Raw genomic sequence first — 20,414 nt, forward strand, 5'->3', positions numbered from 1 at the left:
ATTTTGGTCGTTTTGTACCAAGTCACGACAACTATCCCTGACGCCTATTGGGGGCACCAAGGATGGTCTAGTTTTCTGCAACTTCCCTCTCCCAACTTAATTAAGGTCTACCCCTAATCTACTTCCCATTGAATGATGAAGCCTTGCACAGTCTTGAGTTTATGTACGACAACAGTGACGTAGCCGTCAAATAGGCAAATACGCCGATACCTGCATATGTGTGTTAATCTAACGGATGCTAGCCTTGGTTAGATCAGTAGAACAAGAACGTCAGATTTTATAACAAAAATAAAGTACAAATATTCAGTATTGCCAATGGCATAATAGGGCGGGCCTTTCACCAAGGTAAGTCAGTAATGTCCAAAATCATGATTTTTATAAATTTTTTAGAACGACCACTTTGTGAACCACCTTTTTATTTATACAAAAATACATACATGCATAGGTACCACTTACAAGCTTACACACCAACGTATACACATACACATACATAACTGTAACATTAATATGCATATGATCATATCAGCATATGAACAATATGTATTTGCATACTTCCACACACTTGTCCCCAGCTGTTTACTTACTTACTCGACCTTCAATGAGAAAGTTCCAATTACTTTTTTTTTTTTACAGTGAATCCCTCTTTGCCACCACACCGTCTTTGACACATCAAGGCTCAATGGGCTCATTGAAGGACAAAACTAGTCTACACTCACGTTCGCGTTTCTCTACATTTGGTTATGAAGCGCCACCCCAACCGACACCACCAGCATTGCCAGCGGGTGGACGTAGCCAAATGATGGGACTTAATATACGCGACGCACAAGGCTATATAGAAATGAGAGAACGGCATCCAGCGCCAAAGCCATCTATGCCTCATATGCATCACATTGATGCTTTGCCACCTACACCGCCTACGGCTGCGACATTGCCAGAAATGTGCCATCATCATCATCAACATGCTCACACGCACGTACACACACAACAACAACAACACCAACAAGCAACCACTCATCAACAGTTGTCAATGCAGCGGCAGCAGCAGCAAAGTAAAGAAAATATTACAACTGGTAGGTCTACAACAACAGCAACAATAACAGCCTCAACGGCAACACCAGCCCAGGGAAAAGGTAAACCAAAGTTAAGTCAATCGACAGCTTACATAGACATTAGAAATTCAGCGCCGGATGTCATCATAATGACATCGCATTGACATTTAAGTAACTCGACAACAGCGATGAAGACGAGGAAACAGTCGACGAAAATCACGCCATATCCACTTGAGTACACAAACCAACCACAACAATAACAAGGACAACCAAAATACATTAGCAAACTCGTCAAATTGCAGCAACCGGGTGCTGGCATTTCACGAAGCGCAACAGGGCGCTCATTTAAATGGTGAAGGAAGTTACTTAGTTACCAAGTTTTTTTTTTTTCTTACAGTGGATAGGTAAAGCTTTTAGATTAAATGTGGCGGATGTGGTATGAAAGCATTTCGATTTTGGTTTTTGGATTTTATTCAGCTTTAATCAGTTTAATGTGATGTTAATTCGAAATCAATTTCAGAAAATAATAAGAAAGTAGGTAATTGTTCAAATCGCACATGTTTTTGCAAAACCTCCCATCTGAAGTCATTCAAGGTTGATTTCCTTCATATATATTTTGATTTGGAAACTATTGAATACACTGAAAGAAATGGTGCTAGTAAAATCAACAAATCGCTTCTGTTGCTCTTGACTTAACGGAGATTCGGTGAAATTGATCGAATTATGGTTAATTCGACCGAGTTCTTTGTCAAGCGAACAAATTAGTTTAGTCATTTCAACAGAAGAGAAATTGTCGCTCTTAAGTCAATAAAATTCTGTAATTTTGACACATTCCTAATCAATCTAACTGATTTTTTTGTTAACACAACTGATCTCACTGGTCATTTCAACAGCGATCAACAGTCAATACATGAGCAAACTTAAAGAGAATTTCACGCTCACTGCGCTCTCTACTTTGTACTTATGTATGCTGTGTACTATATGTATTCACATATTTACGTACATATGTATATGGCGGCCGCCGTGGAGTGATCGTAGCGTGCTACGCCTACCACACCGAAGACCCTGGGTTCACACCCCGGGCAAAGCAACATGAAAATTTTAGAAATAAGGTTTTTCAATTAGAAGAAAATTATCCTAAGCGGCGTCGCACCTCGGCACTGTTCGGCAAGCACTCCGAGTGTATTTCTGCCATGAAAAGATCTCAGTGAAATCTCATCTGCCTTGCAAATGCCGCAACATAGGTACTTTCGTACAAAGCTGTCGCAACAACTTTTTTTGTACATTTGACTACTAAAACGGTCAATTAAGAATCAACGATTTGTGCGCAGTTGATTCAACATCCTGTTGCCTGGATAAAAATTTACAGAAATTTCGGTTGAATTGACCCGTATTTCGGTTGATTTTACCAATCTTTTTCTTTCAGTGTATGCAACAATTATTAAGTTCTGCTAACCTTAAGCTTAAAGAAAGGTTAGTTTGAGTGGTAGCCACCCCAGCAGAAGAAGTCCGTTTCAATAGGAAAGTAGCGAATAAGCCTCAGGTGATCCAAACGCGCTGTGACCGAAATACCTACTCGTAGTTCTGACGAAAGCTTTAGTGTTAGGCAGAAACTTACTCGGATATTCTTATTATTTTATATGCAACTGCAGCAATGGGGTGTTATCAGTATGCTACGACATAGCACATAGATTCCTAGCGAGGTCAGACACTCACATACCACCCGCATATCCATCTTTGAGCCAATGAACCATTCCATTATCTCATCTCTCCCTCGAGGGAGTGTCTAAGTTAACTTTTTTTATCTTGTCTGGGATAAAGTCAAAGCTGGTAAGAATACTAAACGAGCAATTGGTCGATAGTTAGTTTTGCAAACAACGGTGGGCATGGTAGGTGTCTGACTAAGTAGCACCTCTGACGATGCCAAATTTAGGTCAAGTAGTGGCATCGAGCATTTCATGCTTTCTAACACACGGTTACTTACAGTTTGACTTTTGATAATAAGTTGCAGCCAATGTATTGAAGTTACAGAAATCGTAGAATATAAAGGGGTTCGGGGATCAGCATTATACGACCGTTTTCCCAAGTAGTGTCGGTTAATGATTGGAATCATTTCAGGCCCATTTCCGGGACTAATTAAAATTATATAAAACTCGTTTTCTATATCATTTCAGGCCCAGTTAACCACAAATTCAGGTCAATTCATTTTCGTTGTCTTCTGGGTAAAATTTACTAGGCACTGCTTAACCATTTCCTGATTATTTACGGGGTAATTTTAGGCACCAATAAGAGCACACCTGATGGTGCTGGATATATAAAGTTTGGGACCATTCTATTTTGGATCCATTAAATTCTTTTCATGTAATCCCGTAAGCAATTTACCGATAGTCCTGAAGTATTTCCGATCTTGAATATAGTCCAATAACTGTCCCGAAATGGTTCCGAAGACCACTTTACTTACTCAGGCTTATAAAATAGACCCTCCTCATCCTTATGTACAGTCAGGGTCAGTAAAGTCCTTTGCTGAGCCTCGTTTGGTGAACACCGTTATCATGTCGAATACCCAATTTTTGCCGAAGCGCAAAGCTTACTTTCTCCACCTGCCTCTTCCAAGTCGGTGGAGGTCTCCCCTTCCTCTGCTCCCAAACTGCGGTGTCGACTGAAATACTTTCTGGCAGGAGTGTCTTCGTCCATTCGTATACCATGGCCTAGCCAGCAAAGTATTTGGCTTTTTATTCGCTGATCATTAAACTGGAGAACTTTTCTCTCGAAATTTTCAAGAGCCATCTCATCAACTCCCGACACCGTCCATGATTCCGAGCCAAAGATCAGTACAGCTATGATGAGCGACTTGTAGAACGTGACTTTTTGATCGTCGAGAGAGGACTTTACTTTTCAATTGCCCCACTCAATCCAAAGTAGTACTTGTTGGCAATAGTTATTATCCGTTTGATTTCTTAGCTGACATTGTTTTTGTTGCTAATGCTGGTTCCAAATAGACGAAATCCTTCACAGTCGCGAATTTATATTTGTCAACAGTGTTTGTTCTACCATCAAGGTTTAGTTCTTCTGCTAGAATTATCATCTTCAGCATTATGTTAAACAAATCACACAAAAGTAAGTCGCCTTGTCTACAACCTCGTTTGATTTCAAATGGCTTGGAAAGGTTCTTCCCAATCCTTACAGAGCTAGTATTGCTGCTCAACGCCATTTGCCAGAGCCTTATTAACTTTGCAATTAACTTAAATTCAGACATGGTAGCATACAAGCAGCTACTTTTCGCGCTGTCAAAGCCTACTTTGAAGTCGACGAAAAGATTTTGGGTGTCGATTCTCTCATCTTGAGTCTTCTCCAGCATCTGACGCAACGTGAAGGTCTGATCAATAGCAGATTTACCAGGCCTGAAGCCGCACGGATAAGGTCCAATCAGTTTGTTAACTATGGGCTTCAGTCTACCGCACAGTTCACTGGATAGAGTCTTGTACGCGATATAAAGGAGGCTGATTCCGCGGTAATTGGCGCGGTTTGCGGTATCGCCTTTCTTGTGGATTGGGTGAAGTACACATAAGTTCCAATCTGAAGACACGAGCCAATCCGACTATATTTTGCATAGGAGTTGATGCATACTCTTTAATAACTCATCACTCTGTACGTCAGCCATTAGCGTTCCTGCAGGTTCCTGCAAATAAGTGTTACCAACAGTTTTAGTGGCGACGGAAAATACCGAAAGAACGATATAAATACATTCAGAGAGCTAACAAACAACTTTCGATAGGTGCTGTGTTTTTTTTTTTTATATTTAAGATTGCGCAGAGTTGTTTTGTTACTGAAAAGAAATGAAAAATTTATAGATTTAAAATATTGTTAGATAAAACTAAATGAGAGTTTCACCAAAACTAAGGAAATTAATGCAAAATAGGGAAAACAATGAGCCTGATTATTCAAAATATCCACAATCCGCAAATAAAAGTAGTTCTTATCTGTACAGAAGTAAACGGCAAAGTGGTTGCGAAAAATATACTAATGACGTTTTCTTTTCTGAAAATAATATCGCCTTATTGTTTTTCTCCTCTGCCTCTCTCAAGAATTTATATGCGCCTTTAACAAAATATTTCCCACTGAATAAAAAAGAGGACTCATTACCTACAATTGGAGCCATTTTTCCTGGCGCTAGGTGGCCTTTTAAAAGTTAGAACTGAATAGTGCAACATAAGGGTAACATTTTTTCCAGGAAAGAAAACGACATAAGGCATACAGATAGTTCAATTAAGGGCTTATTTGGTTAAATAAAGTGTTTTCCGTAAAGTAAAAAAATAAAAAAAAAGTTTAAATAACATGTTAGTAAAATTAGAAAAGCTTTAAGCTCATATTGTGAAAATATTTTCATATGTATGGAATTAATTGGAAAAGCTTAAATGAATCTTCAAATAATATAAACAGTTTATTAAAAAATAGCAATTTTTTTAAAGAATATTCCCTTAAGAAAGATAACTATGTAACTGTAAGTGTTTTCCGTAAAGTAAAAAATTAAAAAAAAAAAGTTTAAAACATGTTAGTAAAATTAGAAAAGCTTTAAGCTCATATTGTGAAAATATTTTCATATGTATGGAATTAATTGGAAAAGCTTAAATGAATCTTCAAATAATATAAACAGTTTATTAAAAAACAGCAATTTTTTTAAAGAATATTCCCTTAAGAAAGATAACTATGTAACTTTTTGTATGAACAACAAAAAAATAGCTTAAAGTTGTAAAAAAGCCGATACTAAATAGTTGAAGCTTTTTACAAAAAAACAAAGAAAAAATTTTTATAAAAGCTGGTATAACATAAAATGTATAAAATTAAAAAAAAAAAATTATGTATAATAACCATAGTTTAAACCAAATACATTGATACATCGGTCGAGACAGGGTGACCTTTACTCAGCGTGTAATATTGTATAATAAAACGGTGTATTTTTTTCTTGCAATATTTGGCCAAGTTGTTACAAAAAAAAACTATCAGAGCTTAAGTTAGGTTAGGTTGGGTGGTAGCTTCCCTAATAGGGGAAGCTCACTTTGACAACACGAAAGTCCGTTGTGATACCACATATAATAAACTAAAATAACGGTGACGTTGATATAACTACATAGAGAATCGTTGGGTAGCAACGATAAAGTTCCGAATGATCCCGATCTCAACCTTGGATAGCTCCTCGGGAGATCCAAGTGAGTTGCGACCAAAATACTTTCGCTTAGTTCTGGCAAAAGCTGGGCAATCAAGCATAAAGTGATTTGGTGATTCCACCTCATAATCCTCCATACAGCTGCAGCAGGATGGAATTTCCAATATATTGAGACATACCGCATGGATACCCATGGGACAGTGCCCTGTCAAAATCCCAATGACCATTGATAGGTGAGCCTTAGTGAACCCAAATATTTCATCAGACCTCCTGCCATCCACTTTCGGCCAGAAAATTCTTGCTACCCTGCAAGACGTAGTGTCCGCCCAACGTTTGCTGAGCTGACTCGAGGCCCAGCTATGGAGGAGCAATCCACAGGTGGCTAGCGGAATCCCGAAATCCCTACAGCGATCTTCATCCGGTTCAGTTGTACCGATTCGGGCTAAGATATCCGCTTCACAGTTACTTGGAATATCACTATGGCCCGGGACCCAGATAATCTTAATTGTAAAATAATTCGATGCAATCGCAAGTGAGGTCAGGCACTCCCAGACCACCCTCGATCGCACTGTAGTTGAGCTCAAGGCCTTTATAGCCGCTTGGCTATCAGAGTAGATGTTAAATTCCCTAATCGTCGTAGCACTGGATAGCATTTCATCCAAATCGCAGCAACTTCCGCTTGGAATACACTGCAGTGATCAGCCAACTTAAACTTCCGGCTTACATTTAGCTGTTGACAAAAGACCTCCCCCCCGCCCGCCAACCTTTCCGTTCAACTTCGATCTTCGACCCATCCGTGAACAAGTTAACCGGTCCCATGCCCCAGAAAAAATTTGACTTGACATTGCTTGGCTTTGCAACTTAGCCTTGATTACACTTCACTTAGCAAATGCAATCGACATTGTACTTTATTTTTCCATTAATTAAAAGAAAAATTAAAATTAACTATTTGTCCTCATATAAATGCCAACATATTTAAAGAAATATTAAAATAAAATTTTAATGCATAAGTGGCATCCAAAAGTGCCGACGCAACTTGGAACTTACGCCGAAAATCAAAAATTAACAGATTTCTAAGTCAAGTCAAGTATTTCTTACTGTTGGGTAATTAGTTACGTGTAAAGCTCAATAAACAGAATCGAAAGTGACATTTCTTAAGTCAGGTATATGCTAAGTATGAGTAATGGGAGCTTTATTACACTTCCACTATTCGTGCTCTCGCAGTTTTTTTATCCGAGTAGAAAAACTGCTAAACATAACTTTAGCAACATGTTGCATCAACACGTTGAAAGCCTTCGGGAAAAATGTGAAAAATGGTAGAGGATTAAATAGGGTCATTTCAAATTGTTACAATAAAATGTTACTTTTTTTTTATGCGTCAAAGCTAAAACTCTTAAGAATATCGTACAGATTAAACTTTTAATGCAAATAAGAAAAAAGTAAGTAAGAAGAGCTAGTCTATAAGATTTTTCAAACAAAGTTTTGTTGGCGATGCTCACTTTCATAAAAATACCATGGTTGGTTATAACAGTGCTTTAATACCACCGATTCGTGTACGTCGGAACCACCGAATAATTCAAAAAAATTTAAGGCACGATAACCTCCGAAGAGATTCTATACCGTGATTCTCTTCCAATTCGCATCGTGCTCCCTTTTTAATTTTTCCTTCATATTGGCGGGGCGGGACCTACATGCTTTAAGCCGACTCTGAACGGCATCTGCAAGGCAGATGAGTTTGCACTGAGAAGCTTTTTATGGCAGAAATAAAAAAAATTTAAATCGAAGTGCTTGCCAAATCACTGCCGAGGGGAGAAACCGCTTAGAAAATCTTTCTTCTAATTAAAAAAGTAACTAGTTTCTAAAATTTTGGTGTTGATTTTCCATGGGCGTGAACCCAGGATCTTTGGTGTGATAGACGGTGCAAACTACTACCATACCACGGCAGCCGCATGATTTACAATGTTTAGAAATGGATGTATAGCGGAAGCGTAAAATTTAGAGCTTTATATATATGTGACCCGGTCAATGAAAAAGTGACTCAAAAAAAAATTTCCACTTTTTTCTGGTTTCGATAGTTTTTGAGACGCTCTTGCACGTGGTGGAAAGTTCTAACTTGCTCAGAGGTGTACTAAAAATGTAGAGAAAGAAGAGCACAAATAAAGACGATGAAGCCTTTGGTTCCTTCGATGCCACTTTGGTGGCTTGTGAAGCATCCTCAGATTTTTTTGATTGCATTTTTTTCGATGGCAATGGAGCCAAAATATCGGTCAGAAACTGGTTTGTGCTTAGCCTTTTGGGTATGACTGTTCATAATGCAAAAGAAAAACTACTAAGAAACTGAAGAAATGCATTATTTGTCTTAAACAGCTGTTTCTCGCAATTTCTTTTTTGAATCATAAGCCACCTTTTCATAGGCAGGGTCACATATATCGTACCTTTAAATATTTTGAGAAAAATTGGAACAATGCGTTATTAAAGCGCACAATATGGCAGCAGTTTCGATTATACTTTGTACCCTAGTTACACTTCCGATTTCGCTTCTGATGCCGACTCCAATTCCAGTTCCAGTAAAGCTAATTTGTAAGATCCAATTTCGATTAACTCGCTTCCCATACATCCCTAGTTTTATTACTCTGTTGCTAACTTGTTGTTGTACAGTGGTATTATTAAATAAGACGTTACTATACCTTTCATGAACATGAAATGGTATATTAACTTTGGGGCGATGTTTGTAACGTTGAGAAATATAGAAGATATACCCACCATTAAGTATACCAAATTGATCAGGGCGACGAACTGAGCTGATATAGCCATGTCCGTCTGTCCGTCCGTCCGTCTGTCTGTTTGAACGCAAACTAGTCCCTCAAATTTTGAGATATCTCAATGAAATTTGGCACAAGGATGCATTTTTGTATTATATTAGACATTTGTCGGATCCGGTAGGATTGGACCACTATAACATATATCTCCCATACAACCTATCGTGCAGATAAGACGATTTTGGTCATTCATATATATCATGAAAAAAATCACTTTGATCGGAGCTATATATAGTTATATCCCATACAACCGATTTTTGGCCATTTCTCCCTTAATTTAGGAAGTATAAACGTGAAACTCGGTGATATATATTTTAATATATCATAGAAGATTTTCTGAAAAAATCGCTTTGATCGGAGCTATATATAATATATATCCCATACTATCAGATAGAAAGATTTTTGGAAATTCTCCCTTAATTTCCAATATAAAAACTTGAAACTTGCTGATATGTATTCTAATATATCATAGAAGATTTCATGAAAAATCATTTCGATTGGAGCTATATATAATATATATCCCATACAGCCGATCGTTCAGATAAGGGGTTTTTTTGCCATTTTTTATTTTATATTTATCTTAAAAATCCTTTAGGTATGTCATCTGTTCTCTATATATTTCTTATCTTATACATCCGATTATTTGGAGATTACGAACGGGATAACATTATTGTTCAGCCCCATTCATGAGAGGTATGAAGTCTTCGGCACAGCCGAAGACAGTCCCGTCCTTACTTGTTCTTTAATTGAGTTAAGCCCACTCTTTCAGTGAGAGTTGAAACTAAAGTTTGAGTTGACTAGAGTTTAAGCCTCTCACTTTTTCCATTTCCATACTTCCAAGATTCTTTTGCTTGTTTATAGCTCTAAACGGTCTTTTCTTTAAGCAGCGTTATATTGTGCTAAGCTTTCGAAAGCTGTTTAGGGTGTAGCGAAGCTTTTACAAGTTGTACATTTTTAGGACCACCCTTTGTTTTATGTTGAAGCACAAAGTTTAAATTTTCTTAAGTAATTTTATTTGTTTTTATTGTACATATATTTATGTAGATAAGAAAGTGCATTGTTTGAATATAGCATACCGAAATACATATATGTATGTATGTACATATGTAAATCTTAGCAAAATATTGAGTTCAACTCCCTTAGACCATTTCTTATAAATATTATACAAATATAAAAAACACTTAATAAAAAAAACATGAAATAATCTAAATAAATATATATGTATGTATATGTATGTAGTAAATAACAGAAAATAAAATAATTGTAAAAACATGTCATATGAAAAACATTTGAATAAACATAACTGTATTCTTGTAGTCATTTAAGAAAACGTATCACAATCGCATATAAGAACAGTGGTGGGCAAAAAAGGTATGCGAAATTCAAAATTGCTGAGGTAACAAAAGCTGATGAAAATTCCTAACTGTTACGTTATATTTTTAATAATATTTGTAATAATTAAGTTGCATTTTTGAAATTTTATTGATATTTGGTAACTTTGTGTAAACAATAAAATGGGATATTCATGTGAACCTGCACCCGAATTCCAACATTCGCTAACGCTAAAACTCCATAGCTAAAAATAGCTAAAACAGTTAGAAGTGCACAGAAAAGTATACAACATTTAGTAAAATATGGTCACAAGGAATAACCGCTTATAACCACAAATCACTCACATAAGATTGCGCATTCACGAGTTCAAAATTGCTTTGTTCTGCGCATCTACGTTACACTTGACTGCTTGAGCGAATGAAAGAAAGATAGGAAAAAAAGAGCTAAAGGACATTGACGTAACAATTGCCCATAAAAAACAGCTGATCTTTTGTTTACATGCGCAATGCGCAATCTTGTGTGTGTGATTTGTGGCTTATAACCCATGTAAAAGTATCAGAGTTAGGATGTTATTCCTTGTAATCATGCGCTACAAAATGGTGCATACTTTTCTGCGCACTTGTTACTGTTTTAGATATTTTTAGGCCCGGATTTTCAGTCCAAGTTCAATTCAGTTTTTCAGTTAAATTAAACTTAAACTTATTCTGCAGTTTTTCAGCTCACTTTATCTTAAGTTTAAGCTGAGCTTAAGCGGCTAATCTGGCAGGATCAAACTCTAGTTAACCTATCGGTGATTTGCGTTCGTTCGAAATGGCGTCGAATATACACAACAAGCATTTGGGCTTGAGTACCATTAGAGCTCATGTTGATAACTAGGCATACTTCTAAAATCTCAACTCGAGAATCATAGCATACTCAGCAAAAAAGGGATTTTTTTATAAAGCAAAAAATGATATTACTTAAGTTGATAAAATTTAGTTAACAACTTGTGGTTCTCTAACTGGACTTAAATGTAAGATTCCATATTTTTGACGAAAATAAAATGAAATATATATATTGTGACGAATATTAGCAACACTAAGGGGTACTATCATATCTAAGCCGATACTAAGCAGTGACTTTATGCACATCAACAAATAAATCATTATGTCTACCCATATGTCCATACAAGCAGCGGAGAGTAACGCACAAACACATGCATATATCTGAGATACTCCCGAAAGTATGCAATCATTTGTGCAAATATCACTCACATATACACGCGCATGGGCTATGCGAGAAGTTATAAAATCGTGCATCTGCAGTTATAGCTGAGAAATGTATAGCTTGTAGGAATTGCACTAAAATCGTTACAATATTTTTAAAAAACAAATGAATGTGAGACGCGAAAACCTCCGAAGAGATTTTAGGCCGAGCTTTCCTTCCAATTTGCGTCGTGCTCCTTTTAATTTTTCCTCCTAATTAGAGGGACGCGACCTATATGTTTTATTCCGACTCCGAACGGCACATGCAAGGCAGATTAGGTTTTACTGAGAGCTTTTCATGGCAGACATACGCTCGTAGTGCTTGCCAAACACTACCGAGGGGCGACCCCACTAAGAAAAATTGCATGCTAATTTAAACACCTTATTTCTAAAATTTTGATGTTGCTTTGCCCGCGGCGTGAACCCAGGATCTTCGATGTGGTAGGCGTCGCTACCATCACACCACAGCGGCCGCCTATTTAATTTATTTTATTAATTACGCTTCATTAGTGCTATCAATCAAGTGTTTATTTCTCACAATAAACAGCTGTTGGTTTTGGTGGTACCACCTTGGAGATTTTTTCAACTCCACCTCAACTCGATATTCAATGTGAGATATCAACTGGAGAAATGTGTTGAGTGTTCATTTGAGAATAGTACATTTCTCAAAATCTCTCGAAATTAGGATAATAATTAGAAAATATTAATTACGTTGGAGATCAACTCGAAAACTTTTAATTTAAAATTTCTCAAAGGTTAGATAGTGATTGGAGAATGCAGTTGGATATCAACTCGAGAACTATCTGGTTTAAAGAATAATGAAATAACGATGTTGGATATCACTTCCGGAACTAGATATATGTTTTGCTGGAAAATTTTTTTAGCGTCAGTGAATGTTGAAATTCGGGTGCTGGTCAGCTTATCAGTCTCCAAAAACAAAATACTCCGAAAACAAATAAGTACATATTTAAGTCGATAACGAGCTATTTTAAATGAAACAAGTAAGAAGTAACATTCGAACAATATTTTTTTGAGTAGGCACACTTTTTTTGCCACCACCGTATAGAAATACAAACATTAAAAAAACTTCATATAAAATATGTAAGTTGGACATTTTGTTAAAGCCCGATTCTATTTTGAATAAAAAAAACAAAAATTTTGTGAAAATTGTTTTATTTGAAAATGTAGCTAAGCAAAGTAAATAAGGCGAGTAAAAAACTTGTGTTAGAGCGGGTCGATTTAAAAAGCCCTGTTGCTGTATTATGGAGCCAGACTGATGAAATGGTCGAAAGCAAGGCGAATTTATACCAGGTGGTGGCAAAGCGAATTCAATCAATTCGCCGTACAGATGAAGGTCAAGTCAAAAGAAAATTTTCGTAGATTTCGATTAACTGACATTTTGTTGTACAAGGCGTTGTATGGAAATCAATCAAGAAGAAGCAATCAGCTGATGGGATAACACCACCTTGGTCGAAAGGAAGTAAACGTCGAGAATTCGACTTAATCGAAAAAGCCAAAAGTAAGGAACTTCTTTCCCTGGACGATGAGCGATGTGGCGAAGGAATTTCTGAGATGTCTAGCAGTTCCGACAGATGTCTACCGTAATATAATAATCAGACTTCCAATGGTAAGGCGTGGTGGTGTAGGATAAAAAGGTACTTCTCATATCTGGGCTTACAAAGAAGAGCAAATGCTCTTACTACTTACTTTTAAAAAGTGTTCGTTTAAAGCCGGGGCTGCGGTGATTATGTTTATAGTATTAATGAAGAGCAGACACAGTCCTGTATATTAGTGGAACAAGGAAATAGAAAATGCCACAAAAAAATGACGAAGGACACAGAGGGCGCGTTGATCACCCCGATATGATGAGCTAAACAGTATCTATGTAGCCCAAAGAAAAGCGCTTAAAAATGCTATAAAAAAGAGCAAGCATTTGGGATTTTAAGTCGCTAATGGATAGTTCTTGATTCTTGGTGATTGGCATGGTTAATTGACGCTTAACCGTTTAAATTGTATTGGCCGGCCAACAGTCGCTTCTTCGTTAAGCTAACTCGCGACAATTGGTAACACCAAGGGAATTTAAATCGTTTTCCACCTGCTTCCCGGTAGGCGGGAAGATATCAGAGCAGACTGCATGCCCGATACTAATGAGAAGAGTCGTCGAAACTCTTTTTACGTCACAATTTTACCAGACCTATCAAAGATTCGAGGCCCGTAGGTATAGAAATCCCACAAAGTTTAGAGCAGGAGGTTCTGAATACAAATTACGTACATATAGAATTGCCGATAGTAGGGCCCTAGGTCCCGATGGTGTGCCAAATATACCCCTTAAAGCAGCGATAAGGTTTAGAACATCAGTATTTACGAATATCTTCAACGCCTGTAACCAAGAAGGCGGCTTTCTTCGCTCATGGTAACATCAAAGACTGGTCCTTTTGCTAAAACCTGGTAACATGCCTGGTCAGCTATCCTCATACAGGCTACTGTGTATGCTCTATTCACTAGGAAAGATTCCCGAGCTTACTACAAGTAAGTGCCTACAGTAGAGCCTGGAAAATCGAGATGGTTTTCATGGTCAGTTTGAGGTACAAACAGTTGTTAATATTGTTCTTGAAGCCATAACCGGAGGCCAAAGTAAAAAAATTTTGTTCACTATGCCCAATTGGAACTTTTGATCTCTCCAGCGAAACCTGACATTGTCACCGACCAAATCTTCGGCGACCTTATTTACAACATAGACGGGCCAAATGCCGACCTTATTGAACATCTATGTCGATGGCATTACGCTATCGACTGTCTTACACCCAAAACTCTAGGGTGTGACGTTCGATCAGGAACTATATTTTAGAGGTCATGCAACGGCAATTGTTCCTCAAATCCAGAGCCGTAATAAAATCCTAAAATCTCTTGCCGGCAGCACTTGGGGTAAAGACAAATAAACGGTCATTACCACTTACAACGCAATTGGCCGGCCGATTGCATGCTACACTTTCCCGATATGGTCGACAAGCCTAAAGGTCACTCACTGGAAGAATATACAGGCCTGCCAAAATGTTGCCCCCAGAACCGCTACAGGCTATGTTCTTATGTCCCCAGAACACCACCTATACAATGAGGCAAGAGTACTTAGGGTGAGAAATGAAATGCTGAACAAACAGTTTTTGTTGAATAGCCAAAAACCTGGGCATCCCAACATACATCTTATTGATGAGGTTACACCTCCCAGGAGCTTAAGGGATCATCTCCGTAAGCATTATAAGAAAATACGGCAGCTCAGAACTCAGCCGTATGAAGCAAAAAAGCACAAGCAGGTCCTAAGTGATATCCATAAGCAGGTGTCGGACCTCTATGTCAGTAATTGCGCAGCGAATCCAGTTTTTAAAGAAAAATACTCAGAACTCGCAGAAGGGGAACGCATGCTCCCTAGGAAAACGCGCGTCACTATAGCTCGACTTCGATCTGGGTACTGGTACAGAATCAACTCCGACATACAAAATGTATGTCCTGCTTGCAACGTGTCCCCACATGACACCAACCATCTCTTCAGTTGTAATGTGGAACCAACGCCCCGAACACCCCTCTCACTATGGTCCACCCCTGTTGAAACTGCAAGTTTCCTTGGACTCCTGCTAGAGGACATTGATGACAATTTGTGATCGCTCGCACCTATTGGATGGGGCGAAGCACTGCTACAACAACAGAACTGTAGATTAAATACGGAATGTTGGTGACATTTTTATTTAACTTAAATGCGGTTCAAACTCGTTTATAGTCTGCTACTGATAACGTAAGGCAAATTTGTACAAAATTTATTATTGGCTTCCACCTTCAATCTCCCCTGCTGTGCTGATGATATATAACCCTACATATATGTATTTAATCTTTACAGCTTCAAAAATATTTAAATACACAGTTTATGGTTGATCTGAAAGCCAATATATTTCCCTTGAGCAAGTATAATTGAATAACAATGCAGTCAACCATTCGCATAATGCATATCCTATAAAATATCGAATAAGTCATGGGCAGGCCTAAATTTACATGCATATGTACATACTATATAATATTAGGGTGGGCGAAAAAAAATTGTTTTCCTTTTGGTATAGTGAAAATGTTGGTGAAGACACAAAGGATTTAAAATTTGTATTTTCATCGCGACTTTAATTTTTCCATACAAACCGTGTGAGGATTTTTTGCTTGTTTTTATAAAAAAAAAGTGTACCAGAGCTCTTACCCTTAGTACCCTAGTCACTGGCAATACATAATCTTACAAACAATTGACGGTCTATAAAAAAGATCTTGAAAATTGTCGGCTTTATTGAGTCGTTTTGAGTAATTCGGGGTTAAAACTCAACCTCAGATTGTATATGGTTCGTATGGAACAACTAAAGTTACGAAATAAAAAGCCGAAATTTTCACAGGCTATCTTTTTGGATGTCCTGAACAGTAAGTACTTAAACTAAGCCAAAAGGAAAAACACACAATTTTTTTTTGCCCACCCTAATGATATGTATGTTTGTGTTTTTGTTAATGTGGGAATTTAATTGCTCAATTTTAAAAGTGCGACCTTAAAAAAAAAACATATATCAACTTAAGTCACATTTATGCGTATTGGGCTGGGGCGATTTGTATGGACGAAAGTTAACCGATATCGCGCCAACGATTTTTTCGATAGGGTTTAGGCTCAGGAAAAAAAGTTCCACTACGCATACACAAAAAAATCATTTTCGAGCCGGCGAAATTTAATTTTTTTTTTTACTTTTTTTCAACTTTGATTTTTAAGGTTTTTTTCATGACCTACTAAAAAAATGTTCATTGTATACTAGGGAGGGTCGATTTAAAAATCGCTCATTTCTCTGTGAAAATCGTATTCTAGGGATCAAAATAAGAAACTTTGCCGAAAGAAGCATACCTCTAAAACGAATTCTGATGTCCCCCTTTTTGGGTCGAACTTTTGGGTAGGGGCAATTTCAATTCTACCTGCTGTGTCTTGTGGTGGCTTAAAAAAAACAACACAAGCAATTTTACGATCTGCAATTGTGTCACAGGGATACCTTCATTTTTTAAAACGGTTGAATAAAAAACCCACACAACTATGTTTACGACATGCAAATGCATCACAGTGATGCCTTGGTTTTAAAAGGGGGTTGTAAAAACGCTAATTTCTAATAATTTTTTTAAATTTCTTTTACATTACTAAGTTAAATTAATTTTTTTCATTTACATATGTTCTGATTAAATAAATTTCTAAAGAGAAAAATAAACTCCAAAAAGAAAAAACATAGGCATCTCAAAGTGGGATTTTTCAAAATGTTCCCCTACGACCCAAAGGGGGGGGGGGGGGGGGGGGGGGGGGGGACATCAGAATTCGTTTTAGAGGTATGGTTCCTTCGGCAAAGTTTCTTATTTTGATCCCTAGAATATGATTTTCACAGAGCAATGGGCGATTTTTTGCCTCCCCACAAATCGACCCGGCCTATTGTCCGACCCAAAAATGTCCGCTAAAAAACATTTTTTTTTTTCAAAAACTGTTATCGACAACGTTTTTAGCGGACATTTTTGGGTCGGACAGGGTATACATGAAAATTTTACAATCAAATGAAAATTTTTTTAGTATGAAAAAAACCTTAAAAATCAAAGTCAAAACAAGTAAGGAAGGCTAAGTTCGGGTGTAACCGAACATTACATACTCAGTTGAGAGCTATGGAGACAAAATAAGGAAAATCACCATGTAGGAAAATGAACCTAGGGTAACCCTGGAATGTGGTTGTATGACATGTGTATCAAATGGAAGGTATTAAAGAGTATTTAGTTCTATGGATGGACGCCATTTAGGGATATCGCCATAAAGGTGGACCAGGGCTGACTCTAGAATGTGTTTGTACGATATGGGTATCAAATGAAAGCTGTTAATGAGTATTTTGAAAAGGAGTGATCCTTAGTTCCCTAGGTGGACGCCGTTTCGAGATATCGCCATAAAGGTGCACCAGGGGTGTCTCTAGTTGTACGATATGGGAATCAAATGAAAGGTGTTACTGAGCGTTTTAAGAGGGAGTGGGCATTAGGTCTATAGGTGGACGCCTTTTCGAAATGTCGCCATTAGGGTGGGCCAGGGGTGACTCTAGAATGTGTTTGTACGATATGGGTATCAAACGAAAGGTGTTACTGAGCATTTTAAGAGGGAGTGGGCATTAGGTCCATAGGTGGACGCCTTTTCGAGATATCGCCATTAGGGTGGGCCAGGGGTGACTCTGGAATGTGTTTGTACGATATGGGTATCAAATGAAAGGTGGTAATGAGTATTTTAAAAGGGAGTAATCCTTAGTTCTATAGGTGGACGCCTTTTCGAGATATCGCCATAAAGGTGGACCAAGGGTGACTCTAGAATGTTTGTACGATATGGGTATCAAACGAAAGGTGTTACTGAGCATTTTAAGAGGGAGTGGGCACTAGGTCTATAGGTGGGCGCCTTTTCGAGATATCGCCATTAGGGTGGGCCAGGGTGACTCTAGAATGTGTTTGTACGATATGGGTATCAAATGAAAGGTGGTAATGAGTATTTTAAAAGGGAGTAATCCTCAGTTCTATAGGTGGACGCCTTTTCGAGATATCGCCATAAAGGTTGACCAAGGGTGACTCTAGAATGTTTGTACGATATGGGTATCAAACGAAAGGTGTTACTGAGCATTTTAAGAGGGAATGGGCATTAGGTCTATAGGTGGACGCCTTTTCGATATATCGCCATTAGGGTGGGCCAGGGGTGACTCTAGAATGTTTGTACGATATGGGTATCAAACGAAAGGTGTTACTGAGCATTTTAAGAGGGAGTGGGCATTAGGTCTATAGGTGGACGCCTTTTCGAGATATCGCCATTAGGGTGGGCCAGGGGTGACTCTAGAATGTTTGTACGATATGGGTATCAAAGGAAAGGTGTTACTGAGCATTTTAAGAGGGAGTGGACATTAGGTCTATAGGTGGACGCCTTTTCGAGATATCGCCATTAGGGTGGGCCAGGGGTGACTCTAGAATGTTTTTACGATATGGGTATCAAACGAAAGGTGTTACTGAGCATTTTAAGAGGGAGTGGGCATTAGGTCTATAGGTGCACGCCTTTTCGAGATATCGCCATTAGGGTGGGCCAGGGTTGACTATAGAATGTGTTTGTACGATATGGATATCAAATTAAAGGTATTAATGAGGGTTTTAAAAGCGAGTGGCCCTTAGATGTATATGTGAAGGCGTTCTCGCGATATCGACCAAATGTGGATCAGGTGATCCAGAAAATCATCTGTCGGGTACTGCTAATTTATTTATATATTCAATAACACTAACAGTATTCCTGCCAAAATTCCAAGGCCTGTTGATTTCGCCTTGTAGAACTTTTTCATTTTCTTCTACTTAATATGGTAGGTGTCACACCCATTTTACAAAGTTTTTTCCAAAGTTATATTTTGCGTCAATAAACCAATCCAGTTACCATGTTTCATCCCTTTTTTCGTATTTGGTATAGAATTATGGCATTTTTTTAATTTTTCGTAATTTTCGATATCGATAAAGTGGGCGTGGTTATGGTCGGATTTCGGCCATTTTTTATACCAAGATAAAGTGAGTTCAGATAAGTACGTGGGCTAAGTTTAGTAAAGATATATCGGTTTTTGCTCAAGTTATTGTGTTAACGGCCGAGCGGAAGGAAAGACGGTGGTCTGTGTATAAAAACTGGGCGTGGCTTCCACCGATTTCGACCATTTTCACAGAGAACAGTAAACGTCATAGAATCTATGCTCCTACCAAATTTCAAAAGGATTGGTAAATTTTTGTTCGACTTATGGCATTAAAAAAATTCTAGACACACTAAATGAAAATGGGCGGAGCCACGCCCATTTTGAAATTTTCTTTTATTTTTGTATTTTGTTGCATCATATCATTACTGGAGTTGAATTTTGACTTAATTTACTTATATACAGTAAAGATATTAAATTTTTTGTTAAAATTTGAATTTAAAAAAATTTTTTTTAAAAAGTGGGCGTGTTCTTCATCCAATTTTGCTAATTTTTATTTAGCACATATATAGTAATAGTAGTAACGTTCCTGCCAAATTTCATCATGATATCTTCAACGACTGCCAAATTACAGCTTGCAAAACTTTTAAATTACCTTCTTGTAAAAGTGGGCGGTGCCACGCCCATTGTCCAAAATCTTACTAATTTTCTATTCTGCGTCATAACTTCAACCCATCTACCAAGTTTCATCGCTTTAACCGCATTTGGCAATGAATTATCGCATTTTTTCGGTTTTTCGAAATTTTCGATATCGAAAAAGTGGGCGTGGTTATAGTCCGATATCGTTCATTTTAAATAGCGATCTGAGATGAGTGCTCAGGAACCCACATACCAAATTTCATCAAGATACCTCAAAATTTACTCAAGTTATCGTGTTAACGGGCGGACGGACGGACGGACGGACGGACATGGCTCAATCAAATTTTTTTTGGATCCTGATTATTTTGATATATGGAAGTCTATATCTATCTCGATTCCTTTATATATGTACAACCAACCGTTATCCAATCAAACTTAATATACTCTGTGAGCTCTGCTCAACTGAGTATAAAAATAAAATTTCGAAGTGTCAAGAATTATTTTTTTGGGTATGCGCAGTGGAACTTTTTTTCCTGAGCCCAAATCCTATCGAAAAATCGACGGCGCGATATCGTTTAATAAATCGACCCAGTCTAATGCATATATAGAAATTCTGTTTATTTTTATCATAATTCATTTTTTTTCGTTTCGCTTAGGACAGGTTCATG

At 37.7% G+C, this 20,414-nt stretch overlaps 1 protein-coding gene across 12 annotated transcripts in view; it reads left to right on the plus strand.

The window, feature by feature from the left end:
• Positions 1–20,414, plus strand: part of Neto (Neuropilin and tolloid-like) — a 218,338-nt gene that overhangs the window by 186,933 nt on the left and 10,991 nt on the right. For 11 of the 12 annotated variants that reach the window (XM_067784949.1, XM_067784955.1, XM_067784950.1 and 8 more), the window contains one exon: positions 634–12,767. The exons of the other annotated variant lie outside the window; for it this stretch is intronic. In XM_067784949.1, the coding sequence (XP_067641050.1) occupies positions 634–1,213 (580 nt within the window). In that variant the 3' untranslated portion in view covers positions 1,214–12,767. Of the gene's footprint in view, positions 1–633; positions 12,768–20,414 lie in introns of those variants that run through there. 12 annotated transcript variants of the gene reach the window in all.

The sequence above is a fragment of the Eurosta solidaginis genome, chromosome 4 (genome assembly GCF_040869045.1).
Source record: "Eurosta solidaginis isolate ZX-2024a chromosome 4, ASM4086904v1, whole genome shotgun sequence".
In the NCBI taxonomy this organism is placed as follows: domain Eukaryota; kingdom Metazoa; phylum Arthropoda; class Insecta; order Diptera; family Tephritidae; genus Eurosta; species Eurosta solidaginis.